Source organism: Hippocampus zosterae, chromosome 11 (genome assembly GCF_025434085.1).
Source record: "Hippocampus zosterae strain Florida chromosome 11, ASM2543408v3, whole genome shotgun sequence".
Lineage (NCBI taxonomy): Eukaryota > Metazoa > Chordata > Actinopteri > Syngnathiformes > Syngnathidae > Hippocampus > Hippocampus zosterae.
The window spans coordinates 21767201-21791425 of record NC_067461.1 but is presented as its reverse complement, the minus strand read 5'-3'; the positions used below and the strand labels follow the sequence as shown (position 1 = coordinate 21791425).

The following is a 24225-nucleotide window of genomic DNA, read 5'->3' as shown; positions in this document are numbered from 1 at the left end:
TTTATTGAACAAATACTTGTGATGAATGATAACGACTTGGGGCATCCCGGTAGGCGAGTGGTTAACGTGTCAACCTCACAGTGCAAAGGCACCGGGTTCGATTCCAGTTCCGGCCTTCCTGTGTGGAGTTTGCATGTTCTCCTCGTGCCTGTGTGGGTATTCTCCGGGTACCCCGGTTTCCTGCGATTGGCTGGAAACCTGTTCAGGGTGTCCCGCGCCTACTGCCTGAAGACGGCTGGGATCGGCTGCAGCACACCCCGCGACCGGTGTGACAATAAAGCGGATCGGAAGATGGATGGATGGATAACGATTTGTTGATTTGCTCTCAGACAAGCAAAGGTTTGCCTTTGAAAATAGTTGATCCTTTTGCTTGTTTTAGAGCACAATATTGTTTACCCTAAATTTGCTTCCTTAGACCCTTCTCACTACTTGTCAGCCTCGCGTGATCCATTTGCTGTACTCACAGAGTTGCTCAGAATATTGGCCTGCCCAAGCTTTGTCTCATGAGAGGAGTCACAATGTAATTTGAGTGAATTTGCCTGTGTGCATGCATTTACTGCCGTAATGACCAGAAAAGCTGCAAAAAGCTGTTGGGTGTTTTAATGTCCAAATTTGACTGGACATAACTGTAGGCAGAACAATGCCCATGTGGAATCTTATCTTCCATATAGAGTGAAATGCATATATGAGTTCTTACAGTATTTTTGGTAACGGTGCACAATATATTTTAAAAAAATGTCAATATTGGCCCATGTAATAAACAACTCGCCAATGCATGCAATACGTTTCCTTTAGAATTGTATGTGCAATTGTACGGAAATTTAAATTTCCATCCAATAGTTGAATAGTATCAATGGTAATTACAATTCGTCGGCGCCATTGACTGTCGGTGCTGGACAGACCTGGGGGCGCTTGTGTTTTTTGCGCCAGTAATGGGCAGCATTTTTCACAACCCCGATTTGTTCAGTGGCTATGTCAGCGCTGTTGGACAGTTGGCGTTGGTGCGGCTGGATGGATGGCCGCTGAAGTTGAGGATGAGGAGAGAGGAGCGTTGGCGAAGAGCGCAGATGCATATTTGGAACCGTGAGTCGCCGCTTGGAATTGAAATGGATTTCATTGGGACAGGAGAAGTTAACCAATCTCTTTTTTCGTCAATGGATGCTACAGCTTCTTGTTGACTTTGAAACTTAGCTTGTAGCCGACGTGTGCACATTTTGAGCATGACGTCTCTGATCCACTGGTTAAAGGACACTTTGATTCTCTCCTCTTTCATCTCAAACCGCTTCAAACAACAAAGCGTGTGACGGAAAAGTGGTTAGGACTGCACGACTGTCTGTGTTTTATGTTATGTGTTGTGTTTATTATTTTACCTTATGTTAACTGTTTTGTAAAGCGCTTTGTTACAGCTGCCGCTGTTGTGAAAGCGCTATATAAATCAGCATGTATTGTATTGTATTGTATTGTATTCATTAGAGAGGAAGACATTGAACTTGCTTATGTCGCTGGAAAAAAACTAATTCCTTCATGAGATAATAAATATGTCATTTTTTAAAGTACATGTTAAATATCACAGCAATATCGATATCGCTATATTCATCAATCACATCGCATGTTTTTCCAAAAACGTGCAGCCCTAATTGGAGGTGCATTTCAGAAAAAAACTTACTTGGTATCCTTATTTGGTAATGATTGAGAACAGTGAGAACCTCCACAGCTTCTGTCTTACTGTCAAATTGCAACAAACCAGATATTGTCTTGGAGGAAGCTGAAAGAAAAACATCAAATGTAGGATATAGCATCAACAGAAAAAAATATACTGTATATCCTCTCATACTTGCCATTCACATGAAAAATACAACAACAAAATTATATTCAACTTACATTTGGCATCAAACATCTTGAATTTGACAAAGCCGGGCACATCATGTTCATTACATAACTGTTAAAACATACAAAATAAGGAATGTGTAAATACATTTGCAGCAATAAACTTCAAGCCATTCCATCCAGTGTTACTAATCCTTATGCTTGATGTACTGTAAGTAAGTCAAGATGCCAGACAAAAATTTAGACAGTACCCCTCCCTGGGCCATCACCTTGTCGTGGCAGAAGGGTTTGTGTCCCCCAATGATTCTAGGAGTTGAGTCAGAGGTGTCAAACCCATTTTTGTCACGGGCCACATTGTAGTTACGGTTTCCCTTGGAGGGCCGTTATGAATTTTGGGAAACCGTATCAATGTATAATCCCAATGTATAATCTCCTCCACATATTACATACACAGCGCACAACAAATTGATGAATAAGTAATTTTAAAATCAGAAGTCAAGACTGTGATTGTGGATTACATATGGCAATTTGAAATTTTGGTTCAGACTTTTGCAAGGATCATGGAACATGACATGCTTGATTTGCTTTCACGGGCCACATAAAATGATGTGGCGGGTCAGATCAGCTCAATGCCTGTACATTGAAGTTGATCCCAGTAGTCTTTGTGTGGGGTTGGCGAGATGTGGCCTGATTGAAGTCTGTGCGTATGCACCAAAGAGTTAACAGTACCCATACGTTTTGGAGTCCTTGGAGAGGGTGCTGGTGAGCTCTTCCCCAGGGCACTTTAAAACACAGCCAAAGCCAAGGACATATTTTTATGTCTTTTAAGAATCCAGTTATTCAATCCCAAGTATGTATGCTTTTGTTTTTTGTTTGGGGAAAACTCAGAGTTTGGGTTTGAAATGCATATTGGGTGACACCAGCTGTGGAATTGCTCTGACTGTTGACGTGTAAAATATATATATATATATATATATATATATATATATATATATATATATATATATATATATATATATATATATATATATATATATATATATATATATATATATATATATATATATAACCGAAACGGTTTAAAATGAAACGGTTTTGTATCTGGTAGCCAAACTACCAAAATTATGAGGAAAGTAATTCTCCGATCTTGTACATTTGTTGTTTTATATCGTACTTTGGTCAAGGTCATGTTGAAGGTCATCTTTATTGTCAAATATGTTCTATGTACAACATAGAGCACAGATGAAATTTATTTCCTCACAATCCTCAGTGCAAACATGCAGTGCATTAAACACACACAGCTAAAAATAAGGCAGCAAAACTAAACTGTATAAAAATGACATACAGTATATAAATATATCTAAAAAAATAATTGCAATGAATGAATGAATGAACAGGAATATTTTTTAAATGCATTGGAGACATTACAGTCAAAGCGGTTACTTTGGTCCACTATGAGGATTGGACAACAGCAAAAACATACTGTATTTAGTATTTACAACAATCATACCCTGAGCAAGTGGTCCTGTGATATACATGAAGGGACGTTGTAGTAGTGCAACACTGCAGATGGGGGTTGAATGATGTTTTTGGAGGCCTGCCCAGCACTGCTGAAGCGATTGTTCCTGGTCATGGCAAAATCCTTATAGCTGCTGCTTCCATCCTCTAATTCAAAGAACTGGCTGGGGATCACTGCATGCTGTTTAGATACACTGCACAGAAAATTGCCTAAGTAAACTGAGGAAATCGCTCAAATCTAAAGCCATGAAATACATTTCGTTGGAATAAAATGCCCTCATTCGTGTTTTAAGCAAGGTTTTTAAGACAAATAACATAAATAAATTAAAATTACATCATCATTACATAATGGAAGCATGAGAATTTCTGTGCAGTGTAGTGACTGCTATGTACATAATTCACCACCAACTGCAAACGTGTGAATGCAATGTTTCATATGCTTGTCAGAGAGTTCACGAGCATTTTTTAACGGGGTAGAAATAATTCCAGTCCCTTAAAGGACCGCCACGTTAGTCTGCTTGTTTCTATGGAAATTGACTTTCAGCGGGTCTCGAGTGGCGCGGGAAGTTTTTTGGTGTGCTAATAAAAAAAATGACACTCTCTCGGAGTGCGAACGTGAGAAATTGTCGCTTTTCTTTGAGTTTCTACAGCATGTTCTTTCTATGCTTGTTTGGGTCATCTCGTGATCCAAAAACCTATATTAGGTCCATGTCAAACTCTCTTTTAAGGGTGTAAAAGAGGTGAACTGTTATCTGTCTTTGTGTCTCAAGACACAGTCATTTGAGTGCTTGCTTGGTAGTTTTCACATCGCCTCTAGAATTGTAACACATACTGTATGTAACAGCAGGGCTGTGCCGAAACCATACTGAAATCAAAAATAGCGATACTCTAAGACTCAAAGCTGTGTCATCTTTAAATTGGCAGGACAATCCAGCTATTTGAGCGCACTCACAATCTTACTTTAATTATGATGATGATGATTGTTGTAAGTGATTTAAAAAAACAAGCCTGAGGAAGAAACGTGGTTAGGACCAACAATAACCCTCCAATTGAAACCCAAGCTTTTCAGCAAAGCGGTTGAGAACAGAGATGGAAATCGCAAAATCTATTTGACATGAGTGCTTCTAAAAAAAAAACGTGCCCAAGGCACATCGAAGGTATGAATGCACCTTTAAAGTCACCAATTTAAGTAAAGCACGGACAAAAACACAGGGACAATTTACCGGTACTCTCAAAAAATGCATCTACAATATTCTTTTAAAATGTAAAAAAATATATTGCTCCAAAAAAATAAAAGGAACAACTGAAACAACACAATATAACTCCAAGTGTTCCCTTAAAAAAATAATAAATAAATACATGATTATAAATCTTCAAGCTGCATTCGGCTACATTCTTAGTTAAAGATATATAATATAATCTATATATATATTGCGCGTCGTCCCGCACGCGGTCTGTCCTTCCGTCTGTCCGTTTTCAAAACGTACCTACTTCACCGCGCCGCTGCGCGCCGCCACTGCGCCGCTCAGGCAGTGGCTCACTACGATCGCGCGGGCATCTTAGCGAAAAAATTTTGTCTACCCACAAGCATTGCAATGAAATTGTTAGTTATTTAGTAAAGCTAAACATCTCTTTATTTTCGCGATAAGCAATGAAGACGAACAAAAAGTTGAATCAAGCAACAACACTTTTGTGGGCCGAAGGCCCACCTTACCAGCCTTCTGCAGGAACTAGCTGATGAGCCGCCCGGAGGGCGGCGAACCACCACCTTACCAGCCTTCCGCAGGAACTAGCTGATGAGCCGCCCGGAGGGCGGCGAACCAGCTAGTACAATATAAGAAGCTATCATTAACTCGTTCAGTCGTTCATGTTTTCTTCAAAAAAGAAGAAAACAAGAAACAACAAATCATTTACATTTGTATTGAAAATTTGAGTAATGGAACCCATTTACTGGTCATTTGCATGGAAAAAGATGTGATTGACCATTCAAGTAAAGATTGACAAATCTAAGAAAACTCACTTGTAAAACATTGTTTCTTTTTAACTGAGTCATGAAAATATCGGCAATTATTTCAGGCCGAGTGTTTTTTTATATTCTCACCAGACGCTGAGTCTCTTGCCAAAAACTTTGATGCTGTTGAGGTGCGTGATTGCTCGATCCACAGCATAATCATCCCCCATTTCAACCAAGGCTGTGCCAGGAACACTCTTCATAAACTTCACCTAAAATCACTCACAGTTAACAACCGCATTACAGTTACAGTGTATGTTGCAATGAGTAGTGCTTTCGTGATTATCCCTGACATAAAGCACTTGATAGTGAATATTTAAATTCCTTTTCACATTCTTTTTTTGTTTGTTTATGTTTATTATCGTCATAGTCTGCAGTTGAGCTGCTTTTCTACTGCATATTAGTGCGTATTTGAACTGCTGGAATTGAAACGGATTTACATGAGACAGGAGATGTGAGCCAATCTCTTTTTTTTCCGTCAATGGACACTACAGTTTCTTGTTTGCTTTCAAACTTAGCTTGAAGCAGCCGTTGGCACATTATGAGTGTGACGTCTCTGATCCACTGGTGAAAGGACACTTTGATTCTCTCCTCTTTCATCTAGAACTGCTTCAAACAACAAAGCCTATGGAGGAAAAGTGGTTAAGTTCGCATGACTGTCCGTGTCTTATGCTATGTGTTGTGTTATGTTATGTTATTTTGTTATTTTATATTAACTGTTCTGTAAAGCGCTTTGTTACAGCTGCAGCTGTTGTGAAAGTGCGATATAAATAAAAATGTAGTATACTTGTTGAATATACTTGTTATTGATGCATTTTCATCATCAAAATCATGTCGACTGTAATATTACGGGGTAGGATTTTTTGGGGTTGCAAGAATACCCGAACACTGGATGACATACATCAATTTTAGTCTCATTTATTGAACAGATCTTTCAGCTGTATTGTAGGTTTTTTTTTTCAAACTATCATTTATCCATATAACGCAATTGAGAACAGCAGTTGTTGCCCTGCTGGTAGTTTGTAACAACAGCAAGACTCCAGCTGCTATCACCAGCTCTTGGCAGTGTCCCAGCAACTTGCTGGTCCTGCTGGACGTCTGTGGCTCAGTTCGTAGAGTGGGTTGCTCAGTGACTGAAGGTTCAAATGTTTGAATTCTGGCACTTTTGCTTTTAGCAGCTCTTATCGGTGACACCAGCAAGACCAATATGAAAATGCAACAAAACCATGCTGGTCTATGCGGTTATTTATTTATGTAGCCGGGTCTTTGGAAAGACTGGACTGGACACAAAATCATTTTTAGGATGGCTTTATTCCCGACTGAACAATGAAAACTTGTTCAGCATTAAGATGAAAAACTGAGATCTTAACTGAATTTTAAAAGAGGTCGAAAAGGGATCTAAGAGATCAAAGAAAATTATTTAACAGATTACAGACAATTACACCACAATAGACAACAGCAGTGGCTTGTCGATATGTTCCGGTGTGTTGGGTGTGTACAAAGCACGTGGACAAACACAAATGATCTCCCCTGCTGTACAGCTATTCACACGACTAACTAGTGGTAGATTTCAAACTCCAAACCAAACCACTCCAGATATTGTGCTCTGAATATCGCCAGGGTTACGAGGACGATCATGGGTGTATCAAGTTGGGACAAGCAGTGGGCACAGTTCAGCGACTACCCTCCTTTACGTACATGTCACCCTTTCTGGTCTGATTCTCACACGCTGCATATGTTCCCGCGTGTTTTGATCTAGTGTGGCTCTTAAAGTGACAGTGCTACATTTGTTAAACAAGGAAGCCTTCACTACAAGCATCTAAGTAAGGTTCACCTGGTTACATTTATTTTAATCACTGTGGTTAGGAAGTGCAAGGTCCAATGTGGTGCCCCAGTAGCACTGATGAAAAATTGTAGCCATCCACAGCAGTGGTCCCCAACCCCGCCGCGGACCAGTGCCGGTCCGTGGGTCATTTGATACCGGGCCACACGGAAAGAATAAATAACTTACATCATTTCCATTTCATTCATTTTGGAATTTGATACATATTTTATTTTGAAAATAATGTCACTCTTGACGCAGGTCAAGACGCGCTTCTCGGTCATGTGATACTGCCAAAATGAAACCAAGGAGCTAGCAAAATGAGTAAAAAACAAACGTCTTCGGAAAGTTTCTTTTGGAAGGGGAAAAGGCCCAGCCATGACACAGAAAAGGAGGCTACCACTTCCAAGAAAAAGAAGGCTACATTTAATAGACAGTATCAGGAGTCCTACTTAAATACAGCTTTATCTCAACAGGGGATTCCTACGCACCATGCCCACTTTACATATTTTGCGGCGATGGTGAGCCGTATTTTTCATGCACTTTGTATTTGCGGTGTATCTTATGTTAAAGGCACATTTGAACATTACCATAGCGACCAGAGAGTGTCGCGGCCAGATTGGACGTTCCTCATGTTTATTATTATGTTGAGAAAATACCACAGTTTTCATGTAGGTCATATCATATTATTTTGTTGTATTTATCCGGCCTTAAAAGGCCAGTCTCTGAAAATATTGTCTGACATTAAACTGGTCCCTGGGGCAAAAAAGGTTGGGGTCTGCTGATCTACAGCATTTAAATTGCCTATCCCCGATATAGGTGTGACAATAAAGAAACATGTGTCACCTGCAGGATTATGACAAAGTGTGACTGCAGTGTGACACAATAAAAGTCAAAAAGGTCTTAAAAAACAATTGAGAGGTGTCAACAATATGATTGCACAGTAGCAGTAAGATGTTGCGCAACACCGTGACATAAGCAGCGAGTCAATTGGTATTGGGTTGTAAATGTGGCTGGCACGGTCTTGCTTCTTTATTGTCACGTCTTGTGGGTTATTTCAGGACTACAAAGGTTCTAATTTTCCAAAAATAAAATCATGGTCAAAAAATAGTCAAGCCAGACCTACCTTTTCAATGTTACCGTACAGGCAGAACAAGTTGAAGATACGGGCGCAGTTCATCTTTGACTGATGGAGGCCACTCACCATGGCAACAGAGCTGGGGGCGTAGGAAGAGTAGGATGCCTGGGGCAGAGGGTACGACACTACATCTGGAACATCTACCAAGGTCAATTTGTACCTGCTGCTGCTAGGCATTGGCAAGAGGGAGGAGTGTGAACCTGAGAAAAGAGAAGAGAGACCTGCAGCTAATTAATCTCAGTTCTGCAAATTTATTTTTGAATTGAAAAGAATACAATAGGACACTACAGATGTTAATCTTAAAATTGTTGGCGGACAGCCACAAAATAAAACTCGAAACAAACAAATGAATACTGACTATTTTGGTTTCAATAGATTTTATAAACTACACAGCTTTTGGGAATTTTGTCATCACATTTCAACAAAGGATGAAAAATAAACAGTAGTGATTCTTTAAACCATTTAAACCAACATTGAAGAGACTGGTATCAGTAGCTTCACAAATTAAAATGTTTGTAACAGTATAATATTAAATCTACAAAACAAACATACAACCATCCATCCATCCATTTCCCAAGGGACGCGGGGCGTGCCGAAGCCTATACCAGCTATCTTTGGACAGGAGGCCGGGGAAGCCCTGAACTGGTTGCCAGCCAATCGCAGGGCACACATAGACAAACAAACATCCGCGCTCACTTCACACCTAGGGACAATTTTGAGTGTTCCATTAACCTCCCATGCATGATTTTGGAATGTGAGAGGAAACCAGAGTACCCGGAGAAAACCCATGCAGGCACGGGGAGAACATGCAAACCACACACAGGAAGGAGCTAGGAGCAAACCCGGTACCTCTGCATTGTGAGGCCGACGCGCTAACCAGTCGACTACCGGGCAGCAAACATTCATTCTTGGTTATTTCTGTGTTAATATACATATTTACACGATCTGATACCCACTACGAATGTATGTAATGAGTCTTACCATAATTGTTGTCACCGGATGACAATGGGTGCTCACCTAAAATGGCCTGTCTTTGCCTACCCTTTCCGTGATCTGAAAATGAATGCGCACACACACAGCACGGCTCTTAAAAATCCATTTGGGAACAAAGTTACCAGTCATCTAATGTTTTCAACAGAATTGAACAACTGACAATCAAGAGGTCAAAACAATGACTGACCAAGGCAGTCAGAACAAGTTCAATTTTAACCCAAACTTATATGGAAAGAAGAGTACCGGTACATCTATCTTTCATTCAAATACGAACTCATTCGATTTTGATGACTGATTGTCATTTTGCAGGTCTTTTCCGTGGAAAATTGTGGATCTTTTCATCAAAGAAACTGTCAATAATGGTCACTGAAATAAGATCCATCCATCTATTACGACACTGCTTATTGTCACTTGAGTCGCGCATGTGCAGGAGCCTCTCCCCAATTGACTGTGGGCTAGAGGCAGAGTACACCCTGAACTCGCCACATAGTCACAGGGCATAAGCACACAAACAACTGTTCATACTGTAATTCATATTTATGGACAATTTAGAGTCTTCAATTAAGATTAAGATATCCTTTATTTGTCCCACACTGGGGAAATTTACAGTCTACAGCAGCAAAATTGGGGGCTAGAAAGAAGGGGAAAAAAAGTGTTTGCATGCACAAAAATAAATGTTTCAGAAGTTAATCTGTCATGTATGTTTTTTTTTTTAACATAGGTAGAAGGGGGAGTATCCGGAGAACACACAGAAACTCACTGATGCATGATGGGCTAGAGCCCAGATATCAACCACAAACCTGAGAACTGAAATAACAGCGAAAAGTTAAAAAACAAACAAAAAGAAAATTCTGACATTTAATTTTTCATGATCTCTTCAGCATTACACTACTTTAAAGTGGTTTTATTTTTAATTGAACATCACAAATTTTCACAATGTAAGATAATAACTACTAACTAAATCTATTCAATAAAATACAAGTTGGCAAAATAAAATGACTTCTTTCTGTTCAACAACAGGGCATAAAAACAAATAACCATATTTCTAGAAAATGTGAAATGAAATAAATAATGCTTGTCAAGATTACAACATACAAGAAATCAGGACTGAAGGAGGATGACAGCGCTGTAATTGAAGCAACCACAGTGTTGTGACTGTGTTATGACTTGGGTTCTTGGTGTGACTTGCTGTGGTCCTTTATTTTGTCATGTAGGATTGGGCATGGCCTGATGTCTTTCTGTATTGAAGCTCGAGTTGCTCGGTGACACGTTGTCAGAACGTCAAGTTTTCTTCCATGCCTTTGGCTTCAAGCCCCACTCTCTGTTGTGACTTGTTATTTTTGTACATAAGGCCTCTCTGTTTTTCCACTTCTGTGTCCTGTATTCTTCTGGATCCAAAATTAAGCAGCCCACGCTCAGGGAGCACTGCTCAGCAGACATGAGCAACTCCTGGGGGAGATGATGGAATCTATTCAGAACCTTTCCACCACCGTCAACATGATGACAGTCCAGTCAAAATCCAGCGCTTTGCCGCAGGTATCACCATCTGCTCCGACCCATCGCTGCGCCTCAAATCGGGGAGTGATCGTCTCACTGGCTGCTCCTTTGCCTTCTCATCGGGAGCCCAACATTCCGTCACCCCGACACTATTACGGGGATGACTTGTGGACGATTCCTGCTGAACTGTTCCTTTGTCTTCCAGCAGAAACCTGACGTGTATTTAGATGATTGCGTTAAATTCACCTATGGTATCAACTTGGTTTGGGGAAGAGCAGGGAGGTGAGTGAATTCCTTGTGGGAGTCAAAGACTTTGGAATCATTTGCCTCTTTTTCTGCAGAGATGCATTGAGTCTTTGATCAGCCCTTCATCAATAAGTCATCTAGCAAATATGCGGCCTCTCAGTTAGCTGCATACTAATTCAGGATTTTCGAGTGGATGGAGCTTTTGCAAAATCAGCTGTCGGCTCGATATGAACTTGGGTCTCTTAGCAGTTAAGTCTTCCTAGTGACTTGTATTGACAAATGGCATCGCATAATGCCGCCAGAGCGCCAAACCTTCTCGCCTCGTGAATGCGTCCAGCGGGGTTTTGGGTTGGGTCGTTGATGTTTTCAGCTGCTATGGTGCTTTATTTTGTCATATGTCACATACGATTGGGCATGATCTGATGTCTCTCAGTATTTAAGCTTCTGTTGCTCAATGACAGGTCAGAACGTCAAGCTTTCTTCCATCGTTGCTACTCTGTTGTTGGTATTTTTGTGTTCTCCATCCAGTCCTCTCTGTTACTTTTTGCGTGTCCTGTCTGCTTCTGGCTCCAAATCCTGCTCCTCACGTGACACACAGGCATGGGTTTGCTAATTATCTGGTCATTTAGCTTATTTCTCAATGAAGTTCTGTTAAAAAATCCTGGATGCAATGTTATTGTGGTTTTAATACAGCGTTGCTTGGGTGTGTGTCTCTTCGTGATGGGTAGGTGTGTTTTTGTTGTCCATTGATGCTTGTTGTCACCCCTGCAATAAACTCCTTTTCGTGTGACTTCTCATCTGCGTCTTGTGAACATAAAAAGGCTCTATTCCAATCAATATTTTTTTTAATCGCAAAATACAGTGATCCGTCGTTATTTCGCGGTTCGTTTATCGAGGCTTCAGTGCATTGCAGATTTTTTCAAACATATTCATAATTAATGTTTTATTTTTTTCATATACATGGAGTACAGCCAAAAGTTGTAAAAATATCACCGTTAAGGGTAAAGTATGAGCCTTAATGGAGACTTCTTTCTTCTTACTTTTCTGATTGATATAAAAATGATTTAGTAGATATAAACACATAACGGGGTAGGACTAGATAAGTTTTTTACTTCTTCGTACTCCCTTGAACATAATAACTTTGTTGAATGAAGACTGATTTATTTCTTTTTACTTTTTTCTCAACCTTGTTTTCTGTCAATTTTTTACTGTATATGTTCTACGTTCAATAAACAAACTTGAAACTCGCAACTAAACAAACTCGAAACTACAGTGCTGTATATGTTGCTCTATGTGACTCGCTGTTGTTTTGCAGCTTCTCTCGGAACGTTTGCGGACTTTATATGAATGACTATATATATACAGTATATATATATATAGATAGATAGATAGATAGATAGATAGAGAGAGAGAGAGAGAGAGAGAGAGAGAGAGAGAGAGAGAGAGAGAGAGAGAGAGAGAGAGAGAGAGAGAGAGAGAGAGAGAGAGAGAGAGAGAGAGAGAGAGAGAGAGAGAGAGAGAGATAGATAGATAGATAGATAGATAGATAGATAGATAGATAGATAGATAGATAGATAGATAGATAGATAGATAGATAGATAGATAGATAGATAGATAGATAGATAGATAGATAGATAGATAGATAGATAGATAGATAGATAGATAGATAGATAGATAGATAGATAGATATTTTGTATACACACACACACACATATATATATGGCGGCCCGGTAGTCCGGTGGTTAGCACGTCAGCTTCACAGTGCCTTCCAGCTCCGGCCTCCCAGTGTGGAGTTGGCATGTTCTCTCCGAGCTTGCGTGGGTTTTCTCCGGGTCCTCCGGTTTCCTCCCACATTCCAAAAACATGCGTGGCAGGCTGATTGAACACTCTAAATTGTCCCTAGGTGTGAGTGTGAGCGTGGATGGTTGTTCATCTCTGTGTGCCCTGTGATTGTCTGGCAACCAATTCGGGGTGTCCCCCGCCGACTGCCCGAAGACAGCTGGGATAGGCTCCAGCGCTGTTTATCGCCGGTGGTTTTGGTCCCTATTAACCGCGATAAACGAGGGATTACTGTATCGCGCTCAAATAACAAAATGCAATCATGTCCATAACTTAAATTACAACATTTCACAAGAGTCAAATCCCAACGGAACTACATGACTTTGATGCTCACAAACCAACAGAAGTTTAGAAATAATTTTGAATGTCGTAGGAAAAGTTCATGTGAAGTACAGAGGAGGTAATGAAAACAAACCAATGAAAGAGACCGTACCTGTTTAGCATCAGACAGCAATCTTTCTTTTCGCCCTCAGCACGCAAGAACATCAACCTGCATTACACCATCACTTTAGCCATCAAGCAGAGTTGCATTGTTATATACTACATTGACGCTATGTGACATAGCACACAGTTATAGTACACTTTCGAAGCTATTATAAGGAATTAAGAGGTGCCCTAATGTAAATAATTGCATGTACAGGGATGAATATACTGTATATTCAGGATTCATTGGTATGGGATCAACCATTTTTAGCAACGTAACAAAAGAAGAGCTTGCTCACAGACACCTTTTTGGAAATGAGCAGCTAAGAAAAGATATACAGTACTTGTAATTTCATACTCGATGGCTGGAAACCTCAATTTCCCATATGGTCCCTTGAAAGGCCAAAACACAAATGAATGAGCGCAGGTTGGACACCAATATTTTGCTTTTTGAAGCAAGGGGAAATCACAACTAAGGCCCTCTGGTAACCGAATGCATTTTCATCCACTTGTACTTGGCTGCAAAACAAACCAGACGACACAAAGGAAGATTCTAGATAGACATAACTTAGTGCTGCTTGAGGGATTAAGGCCTCCTGAGAATTTTTAAGCAACAGCTGCCTGGTGGTAGGAAGGATTGAGATCCAGGTCCTTTTTTCAAAATTTCCTTCTTGTTGATGGAGGAGATAATGAGTGAAGAGAGCTGTTGTGTAAAGTCAGCCTGACGTCCATAATCCTTTTTCTTCTATGTTCTTTCTTCCACCAGGGTGGGAGTTGTGCAGGCTTGTGAGAGGCTGGTGATTGTGAGAGTGGTTTGATTGGCGAGGAAGAAAAGCAAGTGCAGGAGTCTTGGCTTGTGGCTTGAGTTCATTTTATGTCATTTAAACTGAACCTACTGCCGTACTTTTCTGAGAAAACATTGTGCAGAACTAGAATCACAGGACTTGAGTCAAAATATTTTTTAAAAGTCAATAATACAGACAGAAAAAGAGAATGTCTTACCCCGTCTGACCAGGTATGGTTTAGTGTAGTCCCAGCTTTCACTGTCATTCTTTATCACATTCAGACGTGTTGGCTGTAGACCCAAAAACAAAACAGAAATGGAAAAGAATCATAAAAATTTGTAGACATTTCATGTCTAAAACTCTGCGATTGGCTGGCAACTGCCTAGTGCTCGAGGACAACTTGGATTGGCTCCAGCACGCCTGCGGTCCTTGTGCGCATTAGAAATTGGATGGATGGATGTCTAAAATTTAAAGTTTTTTGGGGAGTGGGGGAGCAGGGGTTTCACAGAGATTATTTATCAGAGATAGGTATATCCTAGAAATCTGATTGATTCCCTAAATCCCTTTTTTTCTTAGCGGACGACATGCATCTTTTGGCCATCTGCCCACGGCTGGGTCCAATTGCTGGGGTTCCCCTTTTTCCATAGCTACCACATGACTTTCTTTCATCTTTTCTTTTTTCTTCTTTGGTGGTGCACCCTGGGCTCACCAGCCCCATGTGTTTGCCTCGCTGGGACAAGACCATCCTGAAATGAGGACATGTTGGCGTGAACCAGCCCAACCTAGGCCATTATTTTGGCGATTAAAACTGAGGAAAGCGGTTAACTTTGTCAAGGACCCACATGTCTATCTTTTTACAAGTTAACATTGTCTCGCTGTCAAGATTGTCCTTTTTTTGTTTTTGTTTTTATTGTTTTGATTTATTTCACCTTTTTTATATTCTCATTCTTTGCTACTCTTTCCATTGTATTGAGTTTTTCTATGACATGTTATATGCGATTCCCATGTGGATTTAGAGAAGAACGGTTCAATCATAAAACTGAACTTTGTACTTTGTGTGTGCTTGAAAATTATTAACCTCTGAGCTTCTCAAAAGTCTTTAACCGTAGCAGCCTTCAAATTGATGACGAATTTTAGATGTTTTTTTTGTCCATTTAAGGCTTGTATATTTAATAAAGAAAACAACGAAACAAAACAATGTGGTGCCCCTCGTGGTGGTTGAGTGTACTGCAGGAAGTCAAATTCAGCCACCATTTAAATTAAATTATTACCCGCCACTGCTACAATATGTTACCTAGTACATCCCAAAAGCATACAGAAAATACATTTTTGGTTCTTTACCCTTGCATATTCAATCTTGAGAGTGCAGCAGCCAGCATAGATGTCAGCTCCATTCAGAGCAGCTTTCGCTTTCTGAGCATATTGATTCGACTTAAACCTGAATGAAATAGGTTTAGGACAGGACTGCAAATATGAACACAGAAACAAAACCATTCTTAAATTTTATTAGGATACTCCACCATGGCTTGGATTCCATTTCGCTTAAAGATGACAATCCTCAGTACAATGCCAAAAGGGTTACATACTGAGTATAGGACATCCTGGAAACAAACAAACAAAGTAAACAAACAATTTTAGTACATTTAATAACCACCTAAACTCACTATATCCCAATATATACTGTGTGTATATATATCTATATATCTATATCTATCTATCTATATACTGTATATATATATATATATAGGAGCTGGCATTAATTTAAATGAATTTTAACGGGATTAAATTTTTTGTTGCTAGATTAACGCGGCACACGTTACAGCGGATGTTACGTTGCTCTATAAATAAACCAGAAACAAAACAACAAGTGCGCTGCATAGGGCCACGCACGTTTGTTTTGCACACAACAGCGCGAGACACCGAAAACGGATACTTTTTATGAATGGAAAGTTTACTTTTAAAAAGTTGCCAGATTGCAATAATGACACGACCAAAGTTACCTGGATCATACAGGTGTATGATGTATGCCACTGACGCGATTGTTACTTGTTTGGAACTATTTTCTGTGGAAGGTTACAGTGTTCCGTGTCCATATAAATAGAGCAGGTGGAGGTTCTCTGTGTTCATCTGACAATGACGGTGAAGTTAAGCGGTGCAGTGGTAGCAACCTAGCAAAAATAAAATGTCTCCAGTGTTGTCATCGAACCAAGTGTAGTCATCCGAAATGATGTCTACACAAAACCGTAGAGAGACTTCCGCGCAAGAAGGACCAACAGAATCAACATAGCCTGACTGCTGTGTTCAAAGCAAACTTGAGAAAAACGAGGTATGCAACCATGGCTTAAATCCACTATAGCCTGAGTACTAGTTTACCTTAGATGTGCACTTTATAATTTTATCTTGCTCTGTTTTGATTCCATAAAAAGAGCTGTTAAAGCAGCTGTTGCGTGACAAAATATTTTTTTTTCTCTGTTGTTGTTGGAAAGTAATATTGTGTGAGAGATTATGTGTGAATAACTGCTCCACGTGAAAAATGTTCATGTAAAAATTGAAAATCGAAATTGTTATTTTGGGCGGCCCGGTAGTCCAGTGGTTAGCACGTCGGCTTCACAGTGCAGAGGTACCGGGTTCGATTCCAGCTCCGGCCTCCCTGTGTGGAGTTTGCATGTTCTCCCCGGGCCTGCGTGGGTTTTCTCCGGGTGCTCCGGTTTCCTCCCACATTCCAAAAATATGCGTGGCAGGCTGATTGAACACTCTAAATTGTCCCTAGGTGTGAGTGTGAGCGTGGATGGTTGTTCGTCTATGTGTGCCCTGCGATTGGCTGGCAACCGATTCAGGGTGTCCCCCGCCTACTGCCCGGAGACGGCTGGGATGGGCTCCAGCAACCCCCGCAACCATAGTGAGGATCAAGCGGTACGGAAGATGAATAAATGATGAATTGTTATTTCAGTACATTTGCACTTTGCACACAGAAAACTGATTCATGATTCCATGTTGATGAGAGGACAAAAAAATATAAAAGGAAATTCAGAAACGATAAAAACGCGCGAGTAATCACTATTAATTTTAGTGAATTTGAGTTAATTATGACAGTTGCATTTTTAATTAGATTAAATATTTTAATCGTTTTGACAGCTCTAACATATATATATATATATATATATATATATATATATATATATATATATATATACAGTATATATATATATAGAGAGAGAGAGAGAGAGAGAGAGAGAGAGAGAGAGAGAGAGAGAGAGAGAGAGAGAGAGAGAGAGAGAGACACATAAAAAATGCATATTTTTGGCTCTAAATACAACAGTTGGATAAATAGCTAATTGTCCCCCAAAACTATGGCTTGGATTACCAATGTATTGCACAACTCTATTGACTCTGCAGTCTTGATTAAATGTAATTCTTTAAAATACAATGTTACCCGAGAACATCATGCATTTTCAATTTGAGTGTGTGTCTGTGTGTGCGTGTGTGTGTGTGTGTGTGTGTGTGTGTGTGTGCGTGTGTGTGTGTGTGTGTGTGTGTGTGTGTGTGCGTGTGTGTGTGTGTGTGTGTGTGTGTGTGTGTGTGCATGCGTGAATATACCGTAGTTATAGGGTAGAGAGGATTCTGAATGGACAATAGGAGAACCTTGTTGCCACTGTTGGGATTGTCAGCATTGGTTGGCCTGGTGATTCTCTTGGATGTGGAGTAGTTAAAATATGCCTGCTGACCTAATAAAAAATATTGATGAAAAAGGCAATGTTATTGCATATTTGGGGTTCGGGAAGAGTACTTTATTGTTTATTTATACCTGTGAAAGCACCTGTAAATTGAACCTATGGTAGTTAGCATTTAGGGCACCATGTTTTCCTCTGTGAGCTTGTTGTCGTTGAGTTGTACAGAAAAATTACATTTCGCCGAAGATGATAGTGGTTGAGAATTTCTAAAAGTGTGTGTATGTGTGTGTGTATATATATATTAGAGCTGTCGGTTTAGCGCGTTTTTATTGGCATTAATTTAAATGAATTTTAACGGGATTAAAATTTTTCTCGCGAGATTAACGCGGCACACGTCACAAGCGGATGTTACGTTGCTCTATAAATACACCAGAACAAAACAACAAGCGCGCTGCAGAAGTCCACGCCCATGTCTGTTTTGCCAGCCACGGCAGCATGAGGCACCGAAAACGGATACTTAAAGAGTTTATGAATGGAAATTTTACTTTTAAAAAGTTGCCCGATTGCTCCACTGACAAGACCAAAGTTATCTGTTCTCTCTCTGTCAGAGATTTTCTCGGACAAAGTTAAAGAAACGACTCGGCACACAGGAAAATTGTCTTCAATATCGGCGGGATCTTCTAACACTCTCTCTCTGTATCATACGGGTATACGATGTATGCCACTGACACGATTGTTACTTGTTTGGAACTATTTTGTGTGGAAGGTTACAGTGTTCTGCGTCCATATAAATAGAGCGGATGGAGCTTCTCTGTTTGTCTGACAGTGGTAGCGACCTAGCGAAAATAAAACGTCACCAGTGTTGTTATCGAACCAAGTGTAGTCATTCAAAATGAGGTTTACACAAAAACTGTAGAGAGACTTCCGCACAAGAAGGACCAACACAATCAACATAGCCTGACTGTGTTAGGGGGAGCGACCCGCCCCCCCACCTTTCAGAATGGTTTGCCCCAGCAGCACGGGGGAAGTGCGTGCGCTTTTTTGCACGGCAGGCAGTTTTGAATACAGCGGCACATAATGAACACTGGTGTCCGGTGTCTCGTTATTCTTCAACAAACATACAGAAACAGCCTGCTGTGTTCAAAGTAAACTTGAGAAAAACGAAGTATGCAAACATGGTTTAAATCTACTATAGGCTGAGTACTAGTTTACCTTAGATGTGCACTTTATAATGTTATATTGCTAATATTGTGTGAGAGATTATGTGTGAATAACTGCTCCAAGTGAAAAATGTTTATGTAAAATTGAAAATCGAAATTGTTATTTCAGTAAATATTTGCATTTGGCACATAGATTCATGATTCCATGTCGATGAGAGCATTAAAATGGGGGAAAATAGGACAAAAAATGTAAAAGGAAATTCAGAAACGATAAAAAATGTGTGAGTAATCACGATTAATTTTTTAGTCCATTTGAGTTAATTATGACAATTGCATTTTTAATTAGATTAAATATTTCAATTGTTTGACAGCTCTAGTATATATATATATATATATATATATATATATATATATATATATATATATATATATATATATATATATATATATATATATATATATATATATGTATGTATGTATGTATGTATGTATGTATGTATGTATGTGTGTGTGTATACACAAACACACGTTACATATTTATTTTGCTTCTATTATTTTGTATCGATCATTATGACATGATATCCCTTGTTATCATTCTGAATGTCGCTGTATTGTCTGATGATTTGACTGTACTTTGTTGTTGAAATAGATTTAAAAGTGAGTCATGTGCACAACAGATCAATTCGTTATTTGTCTTTTGAATTAAAATACTCTTGCATTTTTTTTAGGATAAAACCAGTCAGACCTGCAATATATACAGGGGCCTTGGCTCCACTTGACACACAGCGATCAGCACTCTCTACAGCAGAGAATTCCACCAGGGCTTGGCGCTTGAATGGCATCATCATGACATAACTAAAGAACACAAAGAGTCAACACAGAATTAAGTGGTGTGTTGTGTTGCCTCATATATAGATATGGGGAACAACCATGATAAATAAATGAGTGAATGACGTATATTTTCAGACTGGCAGATGCTGTTTCTCAGTTTGTATCCATTCATCCATTTTCTGGGTGAAATATATCATATTGTTTCTAGATGAACATGGATATGGTTTATCATGTGCAGCATGGTTGTATGTATATTTTTTTGTTGTTGTTTATTGACACATCTCCAGTTCCACCAGAACCCTCTCTTGTGGGCCGTGAAACTTTACAGTTGGTTCTTCATGTATTTTTTTCCAGCTTTTTCTGAAAGTATGCCGTTTTGTTTCAGCATTTCATATGGTGAGATGGTCATTAATGAAGACATGTGTTCCTTTTATTTCGCTCTGGACATCCATTCGTGAGGTTACCTTGAGTTTATACTGCTCAACGCCCAAGCATACGTGCGGGGTTTGACCAGGAACTCGGAGACCAGTACGTCATTTATACTAGTATACTACAACATGTTGCCAACTCCTCTCTCCAAGTATGTGATCCGCTTATTTTTCAGTTTTGCATGCGGGATGTTTTCACCTCCTCGACAAGCTCCAGGAACCCCTTCTGCTGCAATCTGATGGCAGAACTTTAATCTGATCGGGAGTCGAGCCACTTCTTAACTTCAACGACTTCTTCAACCATCACAGACTTCTTTGGCCTCATGAATCCGGAGAAGTCTTGAGTACCACTTATCAATGACAATGTCGTGGTTTACATTCAATTCCCAACTATTGGAATGGCTACGCTACTAAAAGACCCTGGGACAGATAACTATGATGGCGATCCTGTTTGTACGTACTGTAGAAAAGAGGATGGATGAGTGGATTAAGCACTGGCTGTTAAAAGTAATTTGAAATCTCTACTTGTCGCTGTGTTGGCTCTCATTGCCCAGCCACTCTCCAACTGGTTTCAAAAGCTGCATGTGGCTTCGGATTGCTGGAGCTCTCTTCCAATCATACTCACACCTGCTTCTCACTTAAAACAGCTGTACCTCTACTGATGAAATTAAATGGTTCTGTCAATTTTCTTAACTAGAAAAGTTTGTAGGTAGAGACGCGTTCTGCATTTAAATGCCCTAATCCGTTCCAAGCCCCCCAAAATTCAGACATAAATGTTTTCTAAAGCATAAAAATGCATCAAAATATGTTAAAAACACATGTTACAATTAGATTATTGCACAATAAATGCCAGTTGTGCAGACTGTAAAAAACAAAGAGTAAAGAATAAAAATGATAGTCATTTAACTTTTAACTGCGTCCTCACTGTTTTTTGCCCTCTGTTTTTTGCCCTTTACGTAAAACTGTCAGAACACCTCATGGTCCGAGGGGCGAATGACGAGGACGCTGCATAGACACCTATCTATCTATCTATCTATCTACAAACAGACATATATGTTAGACGTCCCTCTTAACCAATGGTCTGCCAGGAAGATGCTCGGTAATAACCAATGGCAGAGCAGCTATTAGTATGTTGCGTTCAAGAAACTCGGAGCAGCGAGTAGCAGCCCATACTGTATTTTTACCTTTCCTATCTTGAAATTTCTTTCGTAACGAGAGGCATTAATTTCCAGTTGAGGTCTTTTGTAACTTGAAATTTTCATATGAAGAGACGTTAATAAGTAGAGGTAGCACTGTACCCCCTTTCTGCTCAAATACTCAAATAAAATAATATATTTTACTCTTCTAAGCTGCAAGGTTGTTTGCCTTGCAAAGTGGTAGATCAGCCATCTCTGTTTTTAAGAACTCCTGTGAATTTCTTAACTTGATGACTTTTCCCATCTACTAACACCAACAACCAGTGGTCAAGAGCCTGACCACAGAGCCTCGCTCTGAACCTTGGATACCCGACGCTACCTCTTTTGATGCTTTTCATTCATAATGTCATAGGTTTATGTCTTTGGGACACTCAGGTCTAGTCTTACCAAATGGCTCCAAAATTTTCTAAGGCATCAATCAGGTCTGCTTCTACTACTGCCTCACACAAACCCCTGACATGGACCACAGGACTGGGAGAGATGTGATGGGAGCTTTTGCTGTCATCCTGCAACACACACATTTTCACAATTTAGTATGGTGCAGTTGGGCCTAAATGAATGAAGGAATAATGATGTATTTTAGTTATCATACATTTGCATATTAATAATGATGAATTGGTTATGCTTGCAATGAAAAATGCTTATATTCTTAATAAATGAGAGTGCTTATGCTCTTAATAAATATATGTTCATACTTATAATAAAGAATGCTTAGTGCACTGTGTGACAGTTAAGGGCCACAACCACCTTTCCGAGAATGTGGCTGGAAAGAGGTAAGGTAATAAGACAAAACAAAAGCAAAGTCAGATGTAGATGGAGCTGTCAACACCAGCTGCAACTTACTTGGTGATTGCACACATGCACTGTATGTAATTTTCACTCACAAAAAACAAACATAGTCAAACAAGTTCAGTGTGTCTTCAACAGCCCTCACTCTTTAGGTTGGACACACCCATGTAATAGATTCCCAATGAGAAATAAATGAGAGCGCGGAGATCCGTGGGTGACGTGCAGAGAACTGAAACCTAACGCTTCTCCTCGTTTCACCCTCGCAAGATTTGGTACCAGTGTCTCCTCTCCTCATTGGGTCTTTATTATGAACGCCTAATTGATTATTCTGACAATCTCACAAATTACATCCATGCATCGATACATCCTTCCACCATTGATTTCCTACACCACAGGTGTCAAACTCAAAGCCCGCCACATCATTTTATGTGTCCGCGAAAGCAAATCAAATATGTCAACTTCCGTGCTGCTTGCTAAAATCGCGACCAAAATTTAAAATTCTTATATGTAATCAATAAGAGACATATTGTAAGCATTTTCTTGTTCCCAAACACATCATTACGGTTACTTAAACAATGGTTGAATAAACCATTATTATTGACTTTTATATATGGTTTCAGTTATAATGCCCTCCAAGGGAAACTGTAACTAAAGGTTGGCCCACGACAAAAATGACTTTGACAGACCTGTCCTACACTGTGGATCCTATTCAGCTTATCCCTGCAGACTTTGGTCAAATGTTGGAATATACAGTACCATTTCCCAGAGCTAGAAAATTCTAGCTTTGTGATCTGTGTGTATATTGCAAATCTATTACTTCATTTCAGGACCATTTGTGGAGCTAATTTTTTTGTAGGTTAATGCAAAAACAATGATAATAAAAACATATATATCTATATCCATCCATTTTCCGAACAGCTTGTCCTCAAGAGAGTCGCGGGCGTGCTGAAGGTGGAATACATCTTGAACTGACGGACAGCCAATCGTAGATTTACAGTATAGCGGCCGGAGTATCCGGAGAAACCCCACGCAGACACGGGGAGAACGTGTACTCCGCACTATCTATCTGTGTGCGTGTGTGTAAAACACAAGCATTAAACATTTATGCATAACTCATTTATGCTTCAAATGTTCGTTTGATATGCTCAATAAGCATCCATGTAACACACACAGTAATAACATGAATTAACCTGTAGACAATCGCACCACCGACACTGCTTCGTTTCATTACAATCTATTTGTGTACTGCATCAAAGAGAATATGGTTATCATTCCTTACCTCACGCCCTGCTACGTTTTGGGCCCGGTTGTCCGCTGCTAAATCCACATCAGAGCTGGAGTCCGAATCCTGCTCGCCCTCCTCGCGGTCCCTCCCGCCCCCTCTCACGTCTGCTACAGTCTTGCCATCAGTTTTCAGGCGCTTGGATGCTCTTCCATAGCCGCAATCCTTGCGCTGGCTTTCTCCTAGCTTTGTCGACATGGACGCAGTGTCTGCTGACTGAGAGGGAGACTCGTCCATGGTTGATATCCAGGTGATTTGATGAAAATGTGTGAGAGGTCTATTCTGCCCCGCGCTGTTTTATTGGTTAACCTGATTATGCGCTTTGGAAATACAGCGGGCGATTGGCCAGTGTTTGCGCATCTCCCTTATTAGGTTTAAAGGGGTTTGCACGGCGCAAGCAGGGAAGACATCCAAACTGTTGTGTGATAATCAGTGTTGTCGCCAGGTTTCATGGTCGGAAAGTCGGTACTTAGGTCCCAAGCGATGCACAGATGTAAAAGGAAAACTATACTGTGAAAAGGTTTAAAGTCACCATTAGATTTGAAGTGTTATTTTAATTCGGCATACAAACACAGAAAATATGTTTTCAAGATGACAGTGTTCCCTTGCTACTTTGCAGTTCAGTTATTGCGGATTCACTCTATTTCATTTTTTTTACTCTTAACTTAATGTATTGCAGTTTTACCTTGCTATTTTCAAAACAAGTGTAAATTGAGGGCTTCGCAGGTTTTGAATGGATTGCTCTACGTCTAGAATGGGCAAAAGGAGA

The 24225-nt window shown here is 39.9% G+C and overlaps 2 protein-coding genes across 5 annotated transcripts in view; one reads left to right on the top strand and one right to left on the bottom strand.

The window, feature by feature from the left end:
- The window catches only part of LOC127610663 (heterogeneous nuclear ribonucleoprotein L-like), a 24742-nt gene extending 994 nt beyond the window's left edge, over window positions 1–23748 (bottom strand). Inside the window, exons 1-14 of one of the 3 annotated variants that reach the window (XM_052081085.1) lie at window positions 23454–23748; window positions 21773–21891; window positions 19676–19785; window positions 17697–17824; window positions 15615–15700; window positions 15441–15537; window positions 14317–14389; window positions 9298–9369; window positions 8477–8537; window positions 8305–8395; window positions 5447–5568; window positions 3338–3539; window positions 1882–1939; window positions 1667–1765 (exon numbers count right to left, since the gene is read on the bottom strand). In XM_052081085.1, the coding sequence (XP_051937045.1) occupies window positions 1667–1765; window positions 1882–1939; window positions 3338–3539; window positions 5447–5568; window positions 8305–8395; window positions 8477–8537; window positions 9298–9369; window positions 14317–14389; window positions 15441–15537; window positions 15615–15700; window positions 17697–17824; window positions 19676–19785; window positions 21773–21891; window positions 23454–23693 (1558 nt within the window). In that variant the 5' untranslated portion in view covers window positions 23694–23748. Of the gene's footprint in view, window positions 1–1666; window positions 1766–1881; window positions 1940–3337; window positions 3540–5446; window positions 5569–8304; window positions 8538–9297; window positions 9370–14316; window positions 14390–15440; window positions 15538–15614; window positions 15701–17696; window positions 17825–19675; window positions 19786–21772; window positions 21892–23453 lie in introns of all 3 variants that reach the window. The other 2 variants (XM_052081086.1, XM_052081084.1) reach the window with 2 other exon arrangements.
- Window positions 1–24225, top strand: part of si:dkey-191g9.5 (rap1 GTPase-GDP dissociation stimulator 1) — a 214079-nt gene that overhangs the window by 129532 nt on the left and 60322 nt on the right. The gene's annotated exons all lie outside the window — the stretch shown is intronic.